Below are 20788 nucleotides of genomic sequence, written 5' to 3' on the forward strand. Positions count from 1 at the left end.
TAAAAGAGCGAAAGGTGATTTCAGTAATGCAAAGAAAATGGTTTCTGAATACTGATAAGGACACTTATCCCTCATACCACACACAATTTTAGGCAGCATTATACATTAAAATCTCTCTACTGGGGTAATAACATGTAGCTACTTTCCCACCCACTAACACAAGTAAGAGCAAGTCATTAACATTTAATTAAATATGCTCCTGACATCCTTAGAAACATGTCACGCTTTGTTATTGAAGGTTGTGGCCTACTTTCTATGTACATTTTAAACCAAAATAAACTATTTATAACAGACCGATTTAGTGCAGCAAACGAGACATTTTTAATTAGAAGGCATATTACAATATTTTATAAAACCCTTCTGAACGGCAAAAGCAGAACGAAATGAATTTACAACATCTGATGCATATTTTATGTATTTCACGAAACGAAACATAAGAGATGGGATTAGCTCCACCTTTTGGGTTCTAAATAGTGAAACAAAACTGTTTCTCTTACCTCAATGGTGAACAGCTTCCTTTTTAATCTAAAAGCAAGGTCCTTTGTGTCTGATACATCACAGTTCAAGCTATTAAGCCGAGGAATCTGATGTACATGAACCAAACCTTGTGGAAAGAAAGAGCAAAGGAGAGAAAAAAAAAAGCAGTAAGAAAACGCTGTCATCCAGATGCATAAATTAGAGTCTTACAGCGGAATTCTGTATATTTACACACACTCATCCTCCCCTTTTTAAACTGGAGCTTACTACCAGGAGCAATGAAGCAAACGGTGCGATTATACTCAAGTAATCAAGCAGAATAAGATAAACAGAAATCCTTGTGCGAGGAAAACTAATTGCACTTTGCTACAGAAGTACAGATGTAAAGAGGGATCTTAATACTTGTCAAAACTACAGCCGGTTTGTGTGTGATTTTCTCTTGTATTTACAGTAAGCAAATATGGCTATCACCTTGCATGCTGCCCACGGCACCACTGAGTGATCTTTATTTTATTAAATGCACCAGTAAGCAGCCAGCAAAACAAGGCTTATGGGTTACTGATAACCACCGAAGCTCTAATGAGAAGTACCTCGCTTCGCGCCCTGAAAACGGCTTTAAGAAAGTTGCTAGGAAATACTGATTTCCATCCGGCTTTTCGATAGATTTTAACCCCTACGCCAGCCTAAGAGAAGCACATTTTCTTCGTGCGGGAGGCTCCCGTGGCTGTTGAGATGTTTTTAGCAGCACTAGGTGCACCGCAAGCTCTGCATTCTGTCAGCTGCGACTCAAGCTGATGTTTTCTGACAAGGACGCTGGATGGTTTTTGTGCAGCCTAATATAGTTTCTGAACAACCTGAGGGGGATTTCCTACATCTGAAAACCAGGAAAATTCTACAGGGCTTCTCAATTACTGGCCTATATTCGCTGTTCATAAAGCCAGCGTCTAAACATTTAGAAAAGACATTTTACTTGGAAACGGCAGCTGTGAGAAAGAAAAACCCGAACACTAACAGCTTATTTTAAATTATAAAATAAGACAAGTATTTTTTCAGAGGTCTAATTATTTTTTTTAAAGGAAGAATCAGGGAATAATATTTTCCAAAACTGAAATACTTTAAAAAAGCATCATTTTAATGGGTACTACTTACAAAAATCCTCAATAATACTAGAAAATGATTTTTACGCTTTGAAACCTTCTATCCCTGCCTCCAGTCCAGTGACATACAAGAATTATTTGTTTGGCTTTTGAGTTCAAAACACAACTATTATATATAGGAACAGCACGTATAACACAGGGTTGCTTACATACAGTATTCTAAAAATTCTATTTAAGATTCACCTATATCATTCTTCTACAATTTTGACTTTTCAACCAGCTAAATTTGCAGGCGGCTTAATAAAATTATTAATGCAGGATTCATTAAATAAAGCAATAATTTAATCAAACCTCTCCTCAGTAATGTCAAAATCTTCTATCATTTGCAGTAAATAAATCACCTTAAAATGTATTCTTAAGGAAAAAGAATCCACAAAGCTAAAACCATTAAAAATACCTATTTTTTGAATGATAAATTAAGGTTGTCTTAACCTCAAAAGCTGTGTTTTGGCATAGAATTTTTAATAAGTATTAAAAAAAAAGGATTTAGCGTACATTTTTACAGGAAACCAAGAAATAACTGCTAAAACACACATTGTCTTAAAGGATCTCTTCAGCACTGCGAAAAACAGTATCAAATTGACAGAATTATGTTAGCATAAACAAATGCCACATCACGATTATGCAATTGGAAAAATAATTAGGCAAATTATTCTACCTTTTGTTCTTGGTTTCTTTTTCATTCACCTTCCTTTTCAGATAATGAAATGTGCACTATTTTCTTAGCCAAAAAGATTTTCCCCTGATTTATTAATTACAGCCTGCATACACACAGTGGTGTCTCAACACCATCTTTGCTTCTTTTTCTATATATCCTGCTATGGAAAACACTGCCACGCTTTCGCATGTTTACAGCAGGTTTCGGATAAGCAGTTTACTTTCAACTAAAGGTTTCCATGGAACTACAGTAGTATCATGATAATAATAGCTGTAATTTATGCACACTCAGAGCACCGACCCGGATTAGCTAAGACTGTTTGTTATTCGCTGCTTTGGCTATACATAACTCCTAATCTAATCTTTTAAAATTGCAATAGTTCTGCTGCGACAGCCAACAGAATCTTTGGGAAACAAACCACAAGATTAAGCAACATTACACATTTTGAAGATAAATCACTCAAAAGGCCACACGCCTTTTTACCAGCATTAATTTCATATTTCACACATAACCACATTCACCTCTTTAAACGCGTGACTGCCGCGACTTCAAGCTGAAAAGCAGAACGTCATTTTTATATAAAGTTTATACAGCACATCATTTAGCAGTTTATTCACCTTAATGTAATCTATGTTTTCCCGTGTTCTCTAGTTAAAACTTGGCAGATCAAAAGTATTGATTTCATGACAAGTTCGGCTCGCTGGTCAGATGATTGCCAAGCCTCTTCTGCCTGTGAATTCCCCAGAGCCTGCCTGTTGAGATGTGCGTCTGATTGAGCCCTGCCTCCGTAATGCGGCTTGACAACATGCAAGGAGTTGCCATGTTTCCTTTGCAGCCTTAATGCACTTTGCTGAAAAGTCTCCCAACTCAAGCCTGGTTAGCAAGGAGAAGCATTTAAGAGGTATATTCTAAAATGAAACCAAATGCTCCTTTATAGCAGACACCCAATTGGAGGGTGAGCCGCTAAGTGCCCTAGAAACACTCAGGGCAGACTTTTTGCATTGCTAAAGATGGAACTTACCGTGGTAATCCTTGTATAATGGATTGGTTTCTCTCTCAGAGCCAATAAATGATTCAAGACCAACCACCGTATCTGACAAGTTTGTTACACGTTCCATAATTGCTTTATTCTGTAAGACATGGAAACAAAATACACATCCTATGTGATGAAAAAGGTAATTAATGTTCGTAGAGTAAGCCTTGGTCTTCTCAATGACAAACTGTGGGGAAAAAATAGGTCATCAATACCTAGAAATTACATTAGAGGGCTTTTTTCTTAAAAATAAGTACTTGAAATTTTTGTCTAAAGAAAACATATATTGGACAAGCAGAAACCACGAATGGGCGACCTCAGCACTAAATTCACATTTCATAAATCTTCATAACATAAGCATTTGCTCACATCAGAGATATTTGCGAGTTATGTGGCAGTTAAGCACCTCGCATTGACTCCTGCTATGAGTCAGACGACCAACTTTTGTTTGTGTTCCGAAAACTTTATTTTTCGGTGCTCTTAGGCCTATCACCTCTAATATTTTGAGCAAGCACAACCCACATGATTATTCATTTTGGTCATCAGTCAAACAACATGGAAACCCAAAGCATTTTCTCCAGGTTTTTTCTTTCTAGAAGTTCTCTGCGCAACATATGAATATAAAGCTTCCAGTTGCATGACCATTTCTCAATATATTTGTGATCTATAAGTGATGCCCTATGTGCAACAATGTGCTGTCATGTGCCTCAAATATGCTGTTTTCTGTGTAGTTTTCTTTAGCTGATTTTACATAGCAGAAAGCAACATTCAAAGGTCACAACAGAGATCTTCAGAGGTAACTCAGGATAAAATGTTCTTAAATGCTTTCATGATGTCAGTATTCAAAGAGCAAAAACAAAAGAGACAAATCTGTGCTAAAAAGCAAAATATTTATTTAAGATAAGATGTAGTTATCCTAAAAGTTGCCTGGACAGCTGGTATACTCTTGTTCTTGATGGCTGTAGGTGCTATACCTGTCATACCTCCAGGGGTATCAAGATCTCAAAATACCCATTCTGAGTATGAAGAATTAGCTCTGTAGCTCCCAGTTATAGTTTTGTGTTTTTTAACAATTTTAAAGCATTTTGTACATTCTGCATCTCTTTCATTAACTACATGGCCAACACTTGTTATGAAAGATCATTTTAAATACTGGTAAACTATTTGATAATAATTCATACAGTAATTAGGACCAGAGAGACGGGAAACATCCCTAGATAGGTTAGTAAAGTCTATATATTATACCGACATACAGGTTTCTTAAAATGGTGAACAATACATCAATTGCTTTCATGATCCCACATCTCATTAACAGCATTTCTCCTGGCCACAAGGCAGACACAAAAGGTGAACTGCTCCCATCAAAGAACAATCGGAACGCTGTTTTTTGATCGCTACATGAAGTAACTTGTGGTCTGTCCTGCGCAGCCCAATCTGCTGAGGTTACAAGGCCTAAATCCACTGATCCCAGGGTACCTCCACACCCCCCCCTCCCTTCCCCACCTTATGGGCCAGATGGCATCAAATCCTGGGCCCTGTGCTCTTTTCAAAGCTGCTACTTGTGCACGGGCCAAAATGATCCATCCCCATGGAATCGGGGAACTTCAGTTCTACCTACAAAGTCTAATGATGGATAATGATAAAACACTGTTAGACTACACAATTTCCTTTTTGAGGAATAACATAAGTGATCTGAGGTAAAAGAACACTACCTACAAATCAATCCCTAAAATTGGTTATGGTATCCAGCACCAAAATATTAAAGCTGACTTGCAAATTATTTCCCCTTTTAGGAAGAGAGAGACAGTGTACTATATTTTCATGTTAACTTTTGGTCACATTATTCTACAGGGACAAGCACATAAAGATGGTATAAATATAAATCTGAAGTAGCCAGTGACCTCTATAAATCTGCAGACCAGGAATTACCATATTTTGCCAGTTCTTCAGCAGGCTGCGAGATGTTATCTGCATAAGCAAGAAATACAAAATTGCAACCTAACCTAAACTCCTAGTATGGAAAAAATATTCTACCATTTGAAAAAATGTTTGCTATCCATTAACATTCTTGCTTGCTTATTTTGATAACAATGGGTTACAAAAACTGTGGCTGGAAAGATGCTCAGCCATCAGCAAGGCATCCTCATTCTTAGCAGTCCTGCAAAGCATAAGAATAGCATCTTTCCTGTTTGGTCTTAATTCTGGAAAGATTAAAGTGAGGGATAACAATTTGATATCTGCCTAATGACTCATAACTCAATATGTTGGTTTCAACTCTTCTGAATGGGTTTGCTTTCTTCACTGGTAGTCTGTTTGCTCATGTTGATTTTGGTTTTGAAGTGTGTCAAAATATACTCCTGGCTTACTGCAGAGTATCTCAGGAAGAATTTTGCGCAGTGAATCACCACACCAAACAGACGTTTGCTTATGTGGCATTGTTGCCATAGATCTGTATCTATCATGTATTTTCTAGTTTGCAGCGTTCAGCACATTAATGTCGGATCAAAGCTGACGTCAGCACCCAGATAGTCGTGATGTATGGCATCCTGACATAAACACACAAATCATGTTGCCCCATCTGGGCTTGAAAATTTAACAGAGCTCCAGATCTTCCTCCAGCCCCATACAAATCTACCTCCTGCTTCTGGCATAAACTTGGCAGCTCTGGAGGTGAGCCAGGACATGGTTAGGAGGGAAGCCAGGAATGGGGAGATTCAGGGAAAGAGTTTGTTGGCAGCTAGAAGAGGTATTGTTTTAAATTACATTAAAAAAAATGTTTAAAAAGCCCCAAAAAACAACCCAACCCAGTCTTGGAAAGTTTTCATTCTTGCTACATGTACTGCAGTTTTTCTAAATTAGTTAGTCCAGCCAAAATGTAATTATTCTAACAACATGGTAGCGACCCTGTTGTGCAGGCTGGGCTGGGCATCCATTCTATATCTTACTCTGTGCTCACCGCTTTAGACAGACATTTTCTTCCAAGTAGAAACTTGCAATATTTGGGCTCAACTAAAGTGTCCTTTCAAAACAACACCTCAAGAAAATCCACATAGCTACTCGGATATGTAAATGGGAGCTATACATATGTGTTTAACAGGCTTTTGGGAAGGGCAATTATGGAAAAAGATTGCTTTGTCCTACTAATTTGTTTGCAGAATCTACTTAGTTTTGAATAATTATTTGTACGTGCTTGAAAATACTTATTTACAAATAAAGCAGTTCAAAATGTATCATCTTCTGCATCGGAGTATAAAGCATGGTATTCTACCAACACAAATATATGTATAGCCCGTATGCTCCTAACTACTGAAATTAATACTGTGTATTTCTACTGGATTGAGTCCTTAATATACCACAATTTTATCATTACTACTATTAATCAAATCAATCTTGGTTCGTCTGGATTCCATATTAGGAAAAAACCGTCTTTTCTACTCTGCTCTAATTTCTAGTTCTCCTCTGATTTCCTGTCAACATTCTTCTAACAGCCAGAGATATGTCCTCCCATTTTTATTTTGTCAGTTTCTAAAGTAACTAAAAACCTCACAAAATTTATGTAATAAAAATATTTAAATTCTCAGTCCTAGTGCTGCATAGAGTAAAGAAAAGTGGACGAATGGAAAATTTTCTTACAATGGCTCCAACTTTTCTACATAGTATATATAACATATTTCAAAATTTAAACGGAAACAAGAGACTCATGTTAAAGATCTACAATGAGATCCAACAAGCACCTGTCTAAATACACTAAACTCTCAAATCACATGGGCTTTGTATGTTTGCATTTGTATTCTAATCAATACATTAACATAATTTTAATACTGATTTATAGATTAAATTGAAAATAAGGTATTTTAAGACCATGTCTCTTTCCAATGATACATTAGGCCTATATTTTGGCAGAGGGTTGTATTTGACTTCTGTACCTTTGCTATGTGGTAATCTAATCCCATCACTGATTTTATTTTAAAACATTTAATCAGAAGTTAACACTTTGAATCTTAGAACAGACTCCGTTATCTTAAAAAACTACTTAAAAGCACCTGCACAGAATTTAAAGTTGAATACAGACACCCCCCCAAACTCCATGTAAAACTGTAATTGTAGGCAACAATTTGTGTTGTTACCAACAGGTGAGTCCGGTAATCCTGACACTTCATTTGAAAGAAGGTCTCAATAATAAAGAGCGAAAAAGCAAGTTCATGCAAAGTTATATGAATCTTATGAACTTAAAGCAGATTATGGTTTGTGAATGTCCAAAAACACTCTCAAAAATTGGTTGTGCCTTTTTTTGTTTATGACATTCTGCTTAGTACTATAATGTAGGCAGCCGTGTTGCACTACAATGAAACACTGGCTGGATATTCAATAGATTAAATAATTCTTGATATCTTCTGAGAGATTATCACACAATGATGTGCTAACGACTTCACAATATACAAATATTTACCACTTGTCATTACTACCTAATCTCCAAAGGATTTTAAATTGAAAATATATATTACTAATATTAAGAAACATGGCTTCAATGTTTATCACCAATTGTTAATAATTACTGCTAAGAAAATAACAGAATAACCCATAGATTTTATTTTGGTAAAAGAAACTAGGTATTAGGCCCTTGTACTAGTTTTATAGAGAGATGCAGTTTGTGCACTTTTTCATTATTCACAAATCCAGAAAATAAAAGATTAAAAACCGCTCTGCCATAAAGTGTTACACGAGTAATTAACAAAGACTGTAAAGCATAAAATTCTACACTTATTCTGAATCCAAGTTGATCAGCACTGTTCTTGGTGCTTGTACACACCAGATCGACTGGCTGAACTTTGAATTTTGGCTCTAAAATGAATGTACAGTCAGACCACTGGAATATAAGGTGAGCAACAGTAGATGACAGAGTTTTACTATGTAGAAATCTTTATAACTGCCACAAGAAAACTGAATACAAGTGTGATGTCTGCTGGAAGACAGATAACCTAGAAATATACTTCAATGATTTGTTACAAACTACAGTGCCTTCAGTGATGAGAAATCCGCATTTAAGGAATCTGACTGATTGGGCATCTTCTTTTACCTTTGAAGAACTTTACTGACTATAATAGAGATTAAGTATAAATATCCGTTCCTATGGCTGAAATCGCAGAAGCAGTGATCTTGGTTGTTTATATGTACACTGTATTACATTAGCTGATTTCAAGTAATGAATAGTATCTTTGAATAATTTCATACAAGATACAGAAGTAAAGAAGGGACATGCAGCAACGACATGAGCAAGTAATTAGATACAACATACTTGTAAAAATGAGAGGGGAGTAACAAAGCATCTGTTGGCCAATATGTTACATGATGTATTAATTCCAGGTTTTGGTTGTTCTCTTAAAGTTGCTATTAATAATGTTTGTCCTATATAAACTCAAGAGTCTTTCAGCTGTGACACTAGTTAGAACTAGTATTTTTGTTTCTTAAAAACTCAAAATATTTGACCCTTATCTTACACCTAAAATACTGTCACTGCTATGGGACCTCCACAATGTTATTATCAAATACATCAGATGAAGGTGGACGACACAGTATTACATAGAATTAAAAATTTATGGATAAATTTTCAGGAAAAATAATCAGCCAGGAAATAAAAACTAAATACGACACATTAAAAAATAAATCTTTGGATCTTTGCTGAAGATGGACGGCCTGGACTTATCTATTACTTGAGCTATAAAAGAATCTAATGCCAGCAAACCTTGGAACCCTACAAAATAAAAAGTATGTCTGTTTTGTCATTGGAGGGAAGACCTAAGGGTCAACAGTGAAATGAGTGATGACCCAATACAGATAAAACAAGCAAGTCAATAACAGTTGCTCTGAGGCCTACAAAAAAGAGAGTGAGAACAAAGACTACGCAGTTTAAATCAAACTTTCCATCTGTTGATCTCCAAGAGCTTCACAAAAGACAGGCAAGTGCTGCATTCCTCATTTACAAGTCACGTAACAAGCACAAAGATGTCATGTGAGTTGTCCAAAGGCACAAGCCAGTCAACAGGGAGCTGGGAACCCAACTCAGCCTCTCCTTGAAGCCCCGTCTGCCCTGCCCTACTCTAGGCTTGGCTTAATAGGCTGCATCTATGGATTTGGGGTACCAGGAAAATACAGGGTGTTTCAAAAAGATGGACCTAATTTGAAACTGCTGTATCTCTGAAATTGGGTCCATTTTTTTGAAACAGCCTGTATTTGGTGGTATCAGGCAGATGATGCGGGAGTCAAATCCCAGAAAGCTGGGTGCTGAAAATCCCATTATTATCTGGCTGAAAGAGGTGACAGATGTACAGGGTATTAAAGGGTGACACTTTCTGAGCTGAATCCCAGCTCAGTGCTTTTCTCCTCTGACTATTTCCTTAGCATTCAGGAGCTGAAAGCACAGGCTGCATGTGACTGTGAATGGTTTTGGGGTGCAGGGATCTCGCATGAGTCCTGCTGCAGTGGGCAGATGAAATAAGCCTGACTGAGCCCTTCTCCAGTGAAGGGTGAGGAGCTGGGAAGGAATTAGTACAAGATCTGGGCTGAGATGAGCCCAGCATTTCCCAGAACACTGGTCCTTATTAATGAGATTGTCTCGTTGTTTTAAAAGCATATATATGGAAAACTGTATGTTATTATTTGTCTCTGATTATTGCAAAAATGAAATGATCATTTGAACAGATTTGTTTACAAAATTAAACACATAAAATATTCAGTGCTACAAGTTGGTCATGGTGTAGTATAAAATACAGATGCAAAAGCAGACTGAAAGAATGAGAGTCATATTACAAAAGACCCATAACAAAACTGCTCAGATTAATGTATTTGAGACCAACTGGCTTAACTAAAATCCCATGACTATGTTGGGAATTACTCATTATAGGAATAAGGTTTAGGAGTTCTTTTTGTTGCCGTTTTGCCTGAAAAAAAAGTCATTGTGGCTTGCTTACCAATTCAGAAAGGCTAACTGTTGCTGCAACTTTAATTCTTTAAACAGTGAATCACATTTTATTCACAGGTGACCAAAAAGATCCTCCTCTGTTATTTCAATGAATAGTACACAAATATCAAACGGAACGCCTAACTGATGTTGGTAATCAAGTGGAGAGATTCTGAAAGATAAAAATCATTTAAAAGACTAATCCCTTATTCAGTATCAAATTATAGGCTGTCACCAGGAGCAGGCTGGCAAAGCGAGGTCCAGATGGGAAACTGGCTGGGCAAGAAGAAGAGGTTGGGTGGAAATGATGGGTGGGCTGGAAGCAATAAGAACCTAAGGAAAGACATGACTGCTCCCTCTGCTGGCAAGGCCCTCCCCTGCTTTAATTTTTAACTAATGAGTAGGCATTTCTTTAATTATTTAGGCTCTAGCCAATAAATAATGCAGAATGTTCCTTCCTCAGTCTGTTGCTGTGTGTTTGCACATTTTTGAACTTATGGTGCCCTATTTCACTGGAACAATTTGCCACGGAATTAAGGCTCAGATGGGTATCTAATGGTAGAGTTACTGGCTTTATATTTTAATTGTTCACAAAATGAATGGCAAGATTAAGCTATTTAACCTTGAAAATATTATATTCTATAATGCATACACATTTCATATTTAATTTACATATTTCATAATATTATGATAAAATGCTCATCATATCACACTATAACAAGAACCCTTTTATGCAGCAGTAAGATCCTATAAAATGAAACATTCTGCAACACAAACACACTAAATTACACATCATACCGAAAAAGTGCCATTCTTCACTCAGTAAGATTCACGACCAGAGAATTCAGCTATAATGTCTGTACTAAAACTTAATTAAAAGATGAAGATAAGTCATTCATTACTTGATTTGTGATAGAAATTAATAGCTGCAGTCAGAACATTTAGAAAAAAAGAATATAAAATCTGTTCTAGGATTTTGGCCTACAACCAGCAGCTCCCAGAACAGGAGGGATCAGCTTTTTTTGCCCACTGTTCTCATCTGAATCCTGGCTGAAAAGCTACTCCAGCTCCCAGCTTTCCAGAAGGCTCCATCCCAGGAATCCTCGCCTGCCATTTGGTTTGCTGATTTTAATCTCCCAGGACTTTCTTACAGTGGCTCCACTATGCTGAACTGGCACTTGCTCCTAGAAGTGAGTTATTATTAAACTTGTAGGTCAATTGTGGCACTAACAACTCTTTGGAAGCTTTCAGCCACGGTGTACAATTTGCTGGTCTAATTAAATATTAATTCTAAGTGTTACATTCTGTGGCTAAGAGCTTTTATTTTCCATCATCAGTCTGGAAGAGAAAGAGGTTACAAGGCTAATTTAATCTCTTTTTTTTTCCTCTAGCATTAAAGCTTAACTACGCAGTCACAAAAACATCATTAAAGATGCAGTATTCCTTTTTATTATGATTATATTGTAATTAATAGAGCAGGTCTAAACAAAAAGATGTAAAACCAGATTCTGAAATTTCAAGGTTTTTAAACAACACCAAAAGTTCATATAAAAATGCTTCTAAGCAAACACTGCACAGAAATTCAATATTAAGTTCTCTGAAAATCATTTAAGATAGGAAACGGATAGGCAATAATATAAATATAAAGGAGTTTTACACAAAATTATTGTTCTTTGTTGTTAAACACAACAGATAAAGCCCATATTTAATGCTACATTCACAGGGCATTTTTTTCAAGAACTTGTAGTTCTCATGTGGAAAAATTGGCATTGCTTCAGAAAAACAATACTACCTTGCATTTTCTAACAGAATTACTTCTTAAAGCAGGTAACTACTTTGTTCTGTGATACTTAAAGTCACTCTTCTAATCTTTAGACTTATCACTGTCCAAATGGGCTCAAAACATGAGCCTCTTCCCTTCTGCTTCCATAACAGTTGTGTCCATGTCTGGACACTGGGCATTATATTAACTACTTAGTCCAGTAGCCAAAAGATTCCATATGCTTGAACAGATGACTATCTCCATACTGTGATGGGATATTTAACTGTTTAGGTCTAATATCGCAGTTGGAACATTCAGTTCTAATTTTTTTAAGTTTTCATAGGTGTATTTTCAGACTACATAGAGAAAATGCAAAATAAAATCACAATGTTGCATATGCTCATTAACTTTTAAAGTTTAACATATTCATTTTGAAAAATTGATTTCTTTCTTAAATTAAAAGACTGTTGATGAGATGGTGATAAGGATGTGTATATAATGTCCTAGTAAAAAGCTATTACAATGGGAAGGCTGCTTTAGGCATGAAATTTTAATATACAATGTGTTCATCATAATATAGCTAAAAGTCAGTTAAAAGACTATCAATATGTGGGAACAAAAACATGTCTCAGAGTTCTATTGGTTTTGATTTTTAAATGTGTAGTACTTAATAAATCAGAAGTGATAGAGCTAGAATACAGCCTGCTGGCAACCATAAACTTATCCTATGAAACAACTAAATATTTACATTTCTTCTGCACCTTGATTAGCAAATACTATCAACAAGAATAGAAATGAATACCAAAATTACTTACTGTCACACAATTTAGATTTTAGGTTGTATATACTTCCCTGAGCTTCCTACTTGATCATTATTTTAAAGATGCTTTTATGAATGTCTAGAATATCCAAACCAGAATATTCATACCTGAAAACTATGTGGATTATCCAAGAACACCAGTCATAAACCCAGGAGTCTCTATATTTCCTTGCATGGTTGCTAAACTGTATTTCTCAAATACAACTCAAACCAACATACAATCATAAAAAGCACATAAAAAACCCCCAATGTGGAAAAATAGAAAGACCATTTTACCTCGATAGTTTCTATTTTACAGAGAATTATGAAAGCTTGTTTAACTCTGATATGGAAACTATTATGCATGACATTTGATCTCAACACAAATTTGTGTGCAGTGGCTACATCACGAAATATATCTGAAGGTTATTCAGCATTTTACACTTGTGGTCTCTCAGAGTTGTAAGGCAGGCAAACACTCTTAGCTCTTGCCATAGCAATAAAGATTTCAAACTACGAGAAATTCACAAGCTATAGGAGTTGCCATCTTATAATCCTATATTAGCAATGGGTTCTAAAGCTTGACTTCGAGTTTGGCTCCTAAATTACTCAGTGTGAACACAAAAGGCTATGGATGTGAAAAGGTTTGTTTCTGATTTTTCCTACACTGAAACATACAGTAACTTACGCACTCTGGTGAATTCAAAGCATCTAACCATTAATATTTTAGGAAATTAATTTTTTAACATACTGGATGAAATAATGAAAATACCCTGCTAAGCAGAACCTTGGACTCTGAGGACAGGTTCTGCAACAAGACTTATTCAAACCGACTTTTCATTAGTCCATTAATTTCCCTTGGTACGACCTGACTAATATGGTTGTTAGTTCTTACCAGTAATACAGCTTCAAGTTCAAAATAAAGGATGGCTTTAATAAAACTGTTATGCCTTCTCCCAGTGAAAATAATAATCTACTTCAAAAAATATTACTTAAGTGATACAAAATTGGGAAGAACAGGAACAGAATTACAAACAAATGACAATCACTACTTAGTATTCTGGGGGAAAGATGGTTTTCGATTTGCCAATGATTTCTAGTAATTAAAGAAAAAGGATTAAATAAAATACAAAAATATTTTCAATTCTAATGTAGGGCTTTTGCAACTATAAAACAGTGATTTTAAAGTCCTTTAAGTCATATTCTGTAATTAGGTTCTAAACCACAGAAATTATCAACATACAGAAGAGTCCTTCCTTGTTTTTATAACATTCCTTACATTCAGAAAGTGTAACAACAAATGAAATCCCTCTTCAGTCTGCCCTACTTGATCAATGCTGGATTTTAAAAATGGAAGCAATTTTCCCTTTTCAAATATACCATCTGATTTCACAGGCACAATACGTTTTCAAGAAGCAGCAGAAAGACTTGAAAAATAACCTTCCATCAAGTATTTTAATCATACTTTTAAGTATCTCAATATTTATTACCTGACAGACAGTGTAAGATAAGAGTATGTTCAATCAGTAGAAAATATCAATCAAGTAAAACTTGTCACACATCATCTGAATAAAATTCATAATTGGATAAGTTTTTAGTGTCATTTTCTTGAAATCTTGCAGGATAATGTATTCCTATTTTTGTGCTTGAGAAAAGAGGATTTACTTGCTTTCTTCATTCACTGTTTGCACTAGAAGTTTCACCAATAAAAGGCAAAGAATCTACATTCTTTAGTGGACTACAATTTTATAAAATCATTCTGAAAAAAACTCCGTACGTAACCAGATTTTTCCTAAATTTGTATCTTTTACCAAAACACAGTCTGACAGAAGACTGTGAAGACATTCAGTGTCCCATCAAACTGGTTGAATGTGCATCATATTTGGATAAATGCAATTCAAAGTTATTAAATGCAAGACAACGAATCGGCAGAATAATGAAGGAGCCACACTGGTGGATGTTTACCACAGTGGGAAAAGCATCAAGAACAACATCTCTGTTTAGTGCTCAGTAGTCACCAAAGAGACAAAGCAGACATTAGAATGTAGGAAAAATGAACAAAACAATAATGGTATTATTGTATTATGTTACTGTAACGAAGTAAAATATGATTAAGAGAAATGTAACTTTAAAAACAGGTTAAGGAGGCAGCATGAGGGAAAAACCGAAACAATGAGAATACAGAAAAGACAATATAGACAATATGGGGAGCCTCATCTTATTGTCTCATCAGCCAAGAACAAAGATATAATTTATGAAAAGTAAAGGACAAATCAAACTTTCTGAAAAAGAAAGAAACCAGTTAAATTTAATTTGTGGATCTCCCTGTGACAGAACAACACGCAAAGTATTTGGCAGAATATGTAAAAGAAAGCAATCTCAAGCTAGCGAGATATGTATATGTATTCCATATATATATATGCATTATTCATGTACTACATATAAAAATAGAACTAGTCTGGGTTGGAAAGACATTGTCCCTGTCAAAAATCAGTACTACCAATTGTAAGTTTTATTTCTTCTTCACTGGAGTAACTTGTGCTGGGGACTGACAGAGACAAGATGTGCTATGACTCACTACTAAAAAACTAGTTTTTCAAGCTAAAGCAGGTAAAAATGACACTATTTTTTTGTATGTGTTATGCAGACAAAACCTTGATTAAAATGTGATTTTTGAACTTATATTTACCTTCATGGAAATTATTCATGTGAAAAATTTACTTGCAGACCGCCTAATTAACGCAGTTGAGAGGCAAAAGATAACATAGAAAATAGAATCACACAGAATCACAGAAACACTGCTGCAGGGAATAAGTGTGGAATTCACTGCCTTTTCAGGAAAAATAGTGTGCATTTGCTATGCCTCTGGTGTACTGACTCTAAGATTTAACAGTGAATGCATATGCTAGAACTTTAATGAAATTAAATACATACGCGGAAATGCGCTCGGAAAAAAAAAATCCCCCTCTCTTATTCTCTTGGAAAGAAAAGATATTTTCTTTCCTTTTTTTTCTTAAATCCAGGGAGAACCCTGAGCAAGAGAAGGGCGAGTAGCCGGGTTGTGAGAACGTGAGCAGCTGCTGTTATTGTACCGCGAGGTCCGTCTGCGGCTGGAGCCGGCGAGAGCACATGTTGGGCTGTCCTCTCAGCTCAGCTCAGCTCATCTCGCCATCCTCCCCAATTAACCAGGAGTGCACATGCTCTCCGGGCTCTTTAACAGGCTCCTCGGCGAGTGGAACAACTACACAGCAGGGCTCTGGGAACTGAGTAATGTGGGCTGGACAGAACCCTCGGCGGCTTTGCTCCTCCTAATGACGGTTTTCTTCAGAGTTTAGTGCTTCAAGAAGGATACGTGAAGTTGAACAATTAAATATATATATATATACATATATATATATATATATACACACATATATATATATTAATGCTCTCCTTTGTCTAAGGCTGCTAAGCAAAGATTCTGGATTTTTTATAGTTTAATTTTTCTTTTTAATAAATTCATCCTAGCACTTACTGTAAAACAATTCCACTAAAATAAAAATAAACCCCAAACAGTTATTTAAAAAATGAGATATAATTTCAATCCTAACTTGACAGGAATAGATTTATACAGAATTTATAAACAGAAAACCCAAATCAACTTCCTATGTAAGTTTGCAACAAACAAAAATGTTCAGTTTGTTTCTTAGAGAGGCTTCTGGACTACTCTAAAATATGATTGTACCTTTTATTGACACAATATGAAAACAAGAATACAATGAAACCTATTGCATGTCCTGACTCTGGACAGGTAATTCCAATGTGTAAAAGGAAGGATGTTAGTTTTACATTCACAAACTCTATTAATTGCATTAAATTTTACTATCAACCTTTCTGAAGGCAAACTGCCATCTGATATTTAAAATTAGCTAAATGAGGAGATGGAGGTTTGCGCTGCAAGAAGAATATTCATACTTTTGATTGCAAAGGTAAAACTAGCAAATCAAGTTTCTGTATTTTTGAAGCAGTAAGTGCATCAGGTATCTAGACAAATAACATCTGTGGGTATTCAAACACTTTTACAAAATGCACCACATGAGAGTGATGCACTTACCTAACACAGGATTTAATCTAACGATAAACTCATATACTGTAAAAACATTTTGCATAATATGAGGTTTTATCCGATACTTTTTTACTCTAATCAAATCAAATTAATGCCTAAAATTATAGGTTCTCTGCTCATTGTGAATAATAGTTTGCTTTTGTAAGAAGATCCATTGAAGTCTCCATATACTCTCAGGAAAGGTGCTGTTAGGAGCTTCTGATTTTGCAGCTGGGAAAACTATTCTGATACCATAACTGTCTTGCTCCTGGTCCCAATACAAGGGGATATTAGAATTAAAGAGTAAACTTGTATGTTTCAATTACTGGCTTTAAAAACAGGATCACACATCATCATAATGAGCGTGATGCATGTAGACAGAAATGTCTCATATTGAAAACCTAGAGAGTGTTCTGAAGGCTGTAGAAAATTGCATAGGGATGCTGTAAAAAAAAATAGAAGAGAATACTAGCAGGATTCTCTTTGCTTTTTTATAATTTCTGAAATTTTGACAGTTTTCCAAAAAATACTAAAGTATAGAAACACTACAGTGAAGTTATGTTTTTACTTCACTGTCCTGGTTTTGTTAAAAAACAAGTTTCTCTTTTAGTGAATTTGCCTGTCAGCTAAAGCTTCATATTAGCTGCATTTTCCTGGAGAACCAGATACATGTTGTGGTAAATACAGCAATGGAATGTGAAGTTATTGATAAGGACAGATTCACATCTCGCGAGAGGGGCAACGAGAAACAGGTGACCAAGAAACTGACCAACTGTGTGTAACATTCCATTCACGTGAATACTTCATATAAAAGTAGGAGATCACAAGAATCTTGTCCCTTTTGCCTTCTTTGCCCTTTTCATCCCTTCTGCTTATGGCTGACATTAGGAGATGACCTTGCTAGTGGTCCCTGCAAACTGAGGCCTGGTGACAGACTGAATCCAGCTCCGGTTGGCTGCAGAGTCCAGTCCAGGACTTTGGTTGCCGGCTCTGCAGTTGCTGAGACTTTCAAGATTGGTTTTGTGTATTTTGTATTACTTTCTCTATTCTTATGAGTAGCATTAGTAAAACATCTTTAATTTTTCCAACTGTCTTCTCTCTGTCCTTCTTTCCCTCCCGATCACCTGTCCTGAGTGGGAAGGGGGGAGAGGGAGAGGCAAAAGGGGGAAAGCAGGGGGAGAGGAGGTTAACAACACATCTGCCAGGGTTTTATTGTCACCCCACAATCTAAACCTTCGACATTCACCCGTTGAAGCAAACAAGTTTTGTAAATGTCCGAAATGGCATTTATTTTCTTACTATAAACTTCTCATTTTTTGCTAACTGATATGTCAGCTATGAAATATCGCCAAGACATCATTCCTACCTGGATAAGGTGAGCGGGCACCGTGATGATGCAGGCGGACAGAGATTTTCGGAGGAGGCCACGGAGAACATACAGAAATTTTGTAAGGCTGTGAACATCTTCAGGAGTATCGCTGCTACAAATGTCATCACCCCACATCATGGAACCCAGACTCTGAATTCCTATCCGCAAAATAGTCTTTTGTTTTTTCTATCAAAAAAAAACAAACCCAAAAAAGCCTCTTGTTATTTTTTAAACATTAAGAGGAATACGTCATGTAATACGTAAGTTTAAAAAGTGGAATTTATAGAATTCAGATCCATAATAATCACATAGATCAAGTAATCATAGCTTAATCTCAGAGGATCTTGCTAAAAATTACAAATGGAATAGCACTTTTTTCACTAACTGGATATCATGCTATGTCAGATAAGCAAGAACAAGTGTAAGAGAGCACAGAAACACCAAATGCCAATTTGCATTTTGTAATCAGTTACAAGTTTTCCATCAGACGAAACAAGAATATTATGATTTTTTCATGTCCTTTCTCTCCTCCATCACTGCCTTAAATACATGCAAAAGAATCTTTTCTCCCAACTCTACGAAGGTTGCTGGAAGGGCCTGAGAGTGAGCAAACCCAACTTTTCCCTCCATTTTCAACTTGCTACCGTGTATTTTCGTAACCTGACTATTCTGCCTGTTTGCTTCAGTTTCAACTTTTTCTGCTGCTTCTAGATGGCCAAGGTCTGTGCCCACCTCACCAACACACGGTCCTTTCGCTATTTCAGAAGTCTCTGTAAGTATCGGCTACATTCCTGGCGACTCCTTTGAACTAATGAAGGACGGTTTAATCCCAGCTAAGAAGAAACAGGGTCTGATGGAGACATCAGCAGATTGTCTCTTAAGGACGACACCTCCCTGAAAGCCCCTGACACGAGTGTTCCTGGATCTGCTTTAGCTAGCTACTGGCTACTAGAATTTAAGCTGTTTTGACACGTAAAATCCTAAACTGCCTCATGTGTTACCCACCTATACGGACTGTCTGCTGCCCTGCAGGATGCTGGCACAAGAGCATCCAATGGAGGGGGAAAATTCTGAAGGCAGAGCTGTAATTTGTTTATGCAAACTAAAATGTCACCTCTCATGATGACAAATCTCATGTCTGCTTATTTGACCGGACCTTTCCTGGTGATGTTGGAGAAGGGTTTTAGGTATATTTGCTATTTAGGTATATATTGCTCAGCTGAGAGAGAGACAATGAGAACCCTTGTTGAACGAGATCCTGTACAAGGTGATCAAAGACGCATTTCTAGAGTTCTGAGTTCACATTAAAGGCCAGTTTTTTATTTTCTTTAAAGTAAATATATCTATCAAATACTAGTTTAGATAAATCAAAGCTTCCAGGTACTTCTCATCACAATGAAGTGCTTTGATAAACCGTAGATATTCATTTCTACTACCCTGAATTGTGGCTGGAGGGAACAGTAACTACCAAGCACAAAACACTGCACAGCTGCTCTGGAAATCCAGAGGAAAGGTTTTGACAAGACAAGAGGCTACTTTTACAACACAGCCTGCTCCATATTGGGCAGACAGAGCCCCAGTTGTGAAGCAGAGTCGGTACCACATGGCTCTGCATTGACCCAACGCTCGCGGCTGACACAGCGAGCCAAGCTGCCAATTCATTTATTGAAACACGCTTTGTGAAAACGATCTGTGTTCCAACTCGGGCGGATTCTTCAGTCTGGGGCTTTGCGGGCTTTTAGGCTTTACTTATGTGAAGTTAACTTTTGACACCACTTTACGAAGATCTGGACAACAGTACAGGATAATACGTCACAATCTGATTCTCTGTCTGATATTTGTTAAGCTCAGATGTTCAGAGTCTTAAAAAGAAAAATAGAAACTAGTCTAATATTCTCTAGTGACTTCTAATCAGAGCAGATTAATGCATTTCTTGATGCGTGTTTAAGCAATAGTACAAAATCAGGCATTTAATAGAACTGTTTTACACAGATATGACAGGTATTGATCATGCAGAGAAAGTGTTCTGGTATTTCAAAATTTCAGAGCAAGAACCCCATAAAACTTACAGAAACTTTTGTAATGAGAAAAATGTCTTTTCCTATGACAAACATCAGTAAAAACAACACACCAACAGAGAAAAATCTCTATCAGAATTTCAGTTGTCTTATTGGATACAGGATGACAGACGCTTGTTTCACGATATTAAATCGTAAGAGCTGTAAAAGATAAAGCTACTCACACACCAGATAATATCAGATGCATTTGTTTTGGCCACTCACAGAAATTCTACCTGTGTAATTCTGTCAGGCCCACAAGGCCAAATGGCTTATTCCAGAAATGTTAGAAAAGCTCCTAAGTACACCAAAAATATATTAAGGAAATCAAGTTGCCCGTGAAAGTTCTGTTGCCAAACATGAAAAAAACCCCCACAATTCTGAAACAAATATGTTACTCTGTATGACCTTAAACCATGCTCAGTTTATAAAGG

The 20788-nt window shown here is 36.4% G+C and overlaps 1 protein-coding gene across 3 annotated transcripts in view; it reads right to left on the reverse strand.

The window, feature by feature from the left end:
• The window catches only part of ELP4 (elongator acetyltransferase complex subunit 4), a 147689-nt gene that overhangs the window by 81741 nt on the left and 45160 nt on the right, over positions 1-20788 (reverse strand). For all 3 annotated transcript variants that reach the window (XM_021279806.2, XM_005499390.3, XM_065065433.1), the window contains 3 exons: positions 18295-18483; positions 3314-3422; positions 498-604 (listed from right to left, as the gene is read on the reverse strand). In XM_021279806.2, coding sequence (XP_021135481.2) covers positions 498-604; positions 3314-3422; positions 18295-18483 — 405 coding nt within the window. The remainder of the gene's footprint in view (positions 1-497; positions 605-3313; positions 3423-18294; positions 18484-20788) is intronic.

Source organism: Columba livia, chromosome 5, assembly GCF_036013475.1.
Source record: "Columba livia isolate bColLiv1 breed racing homer chromosome 5, bColLiv1.pat.W.v2, whole genome shotgun sequence".
In the NCBI taxonomy this organism is placed as follows: Eukaryota; Metazoa; Chordata; class Aves; order Columbiformes; family Columbidae; genus Columba; species Columba livia.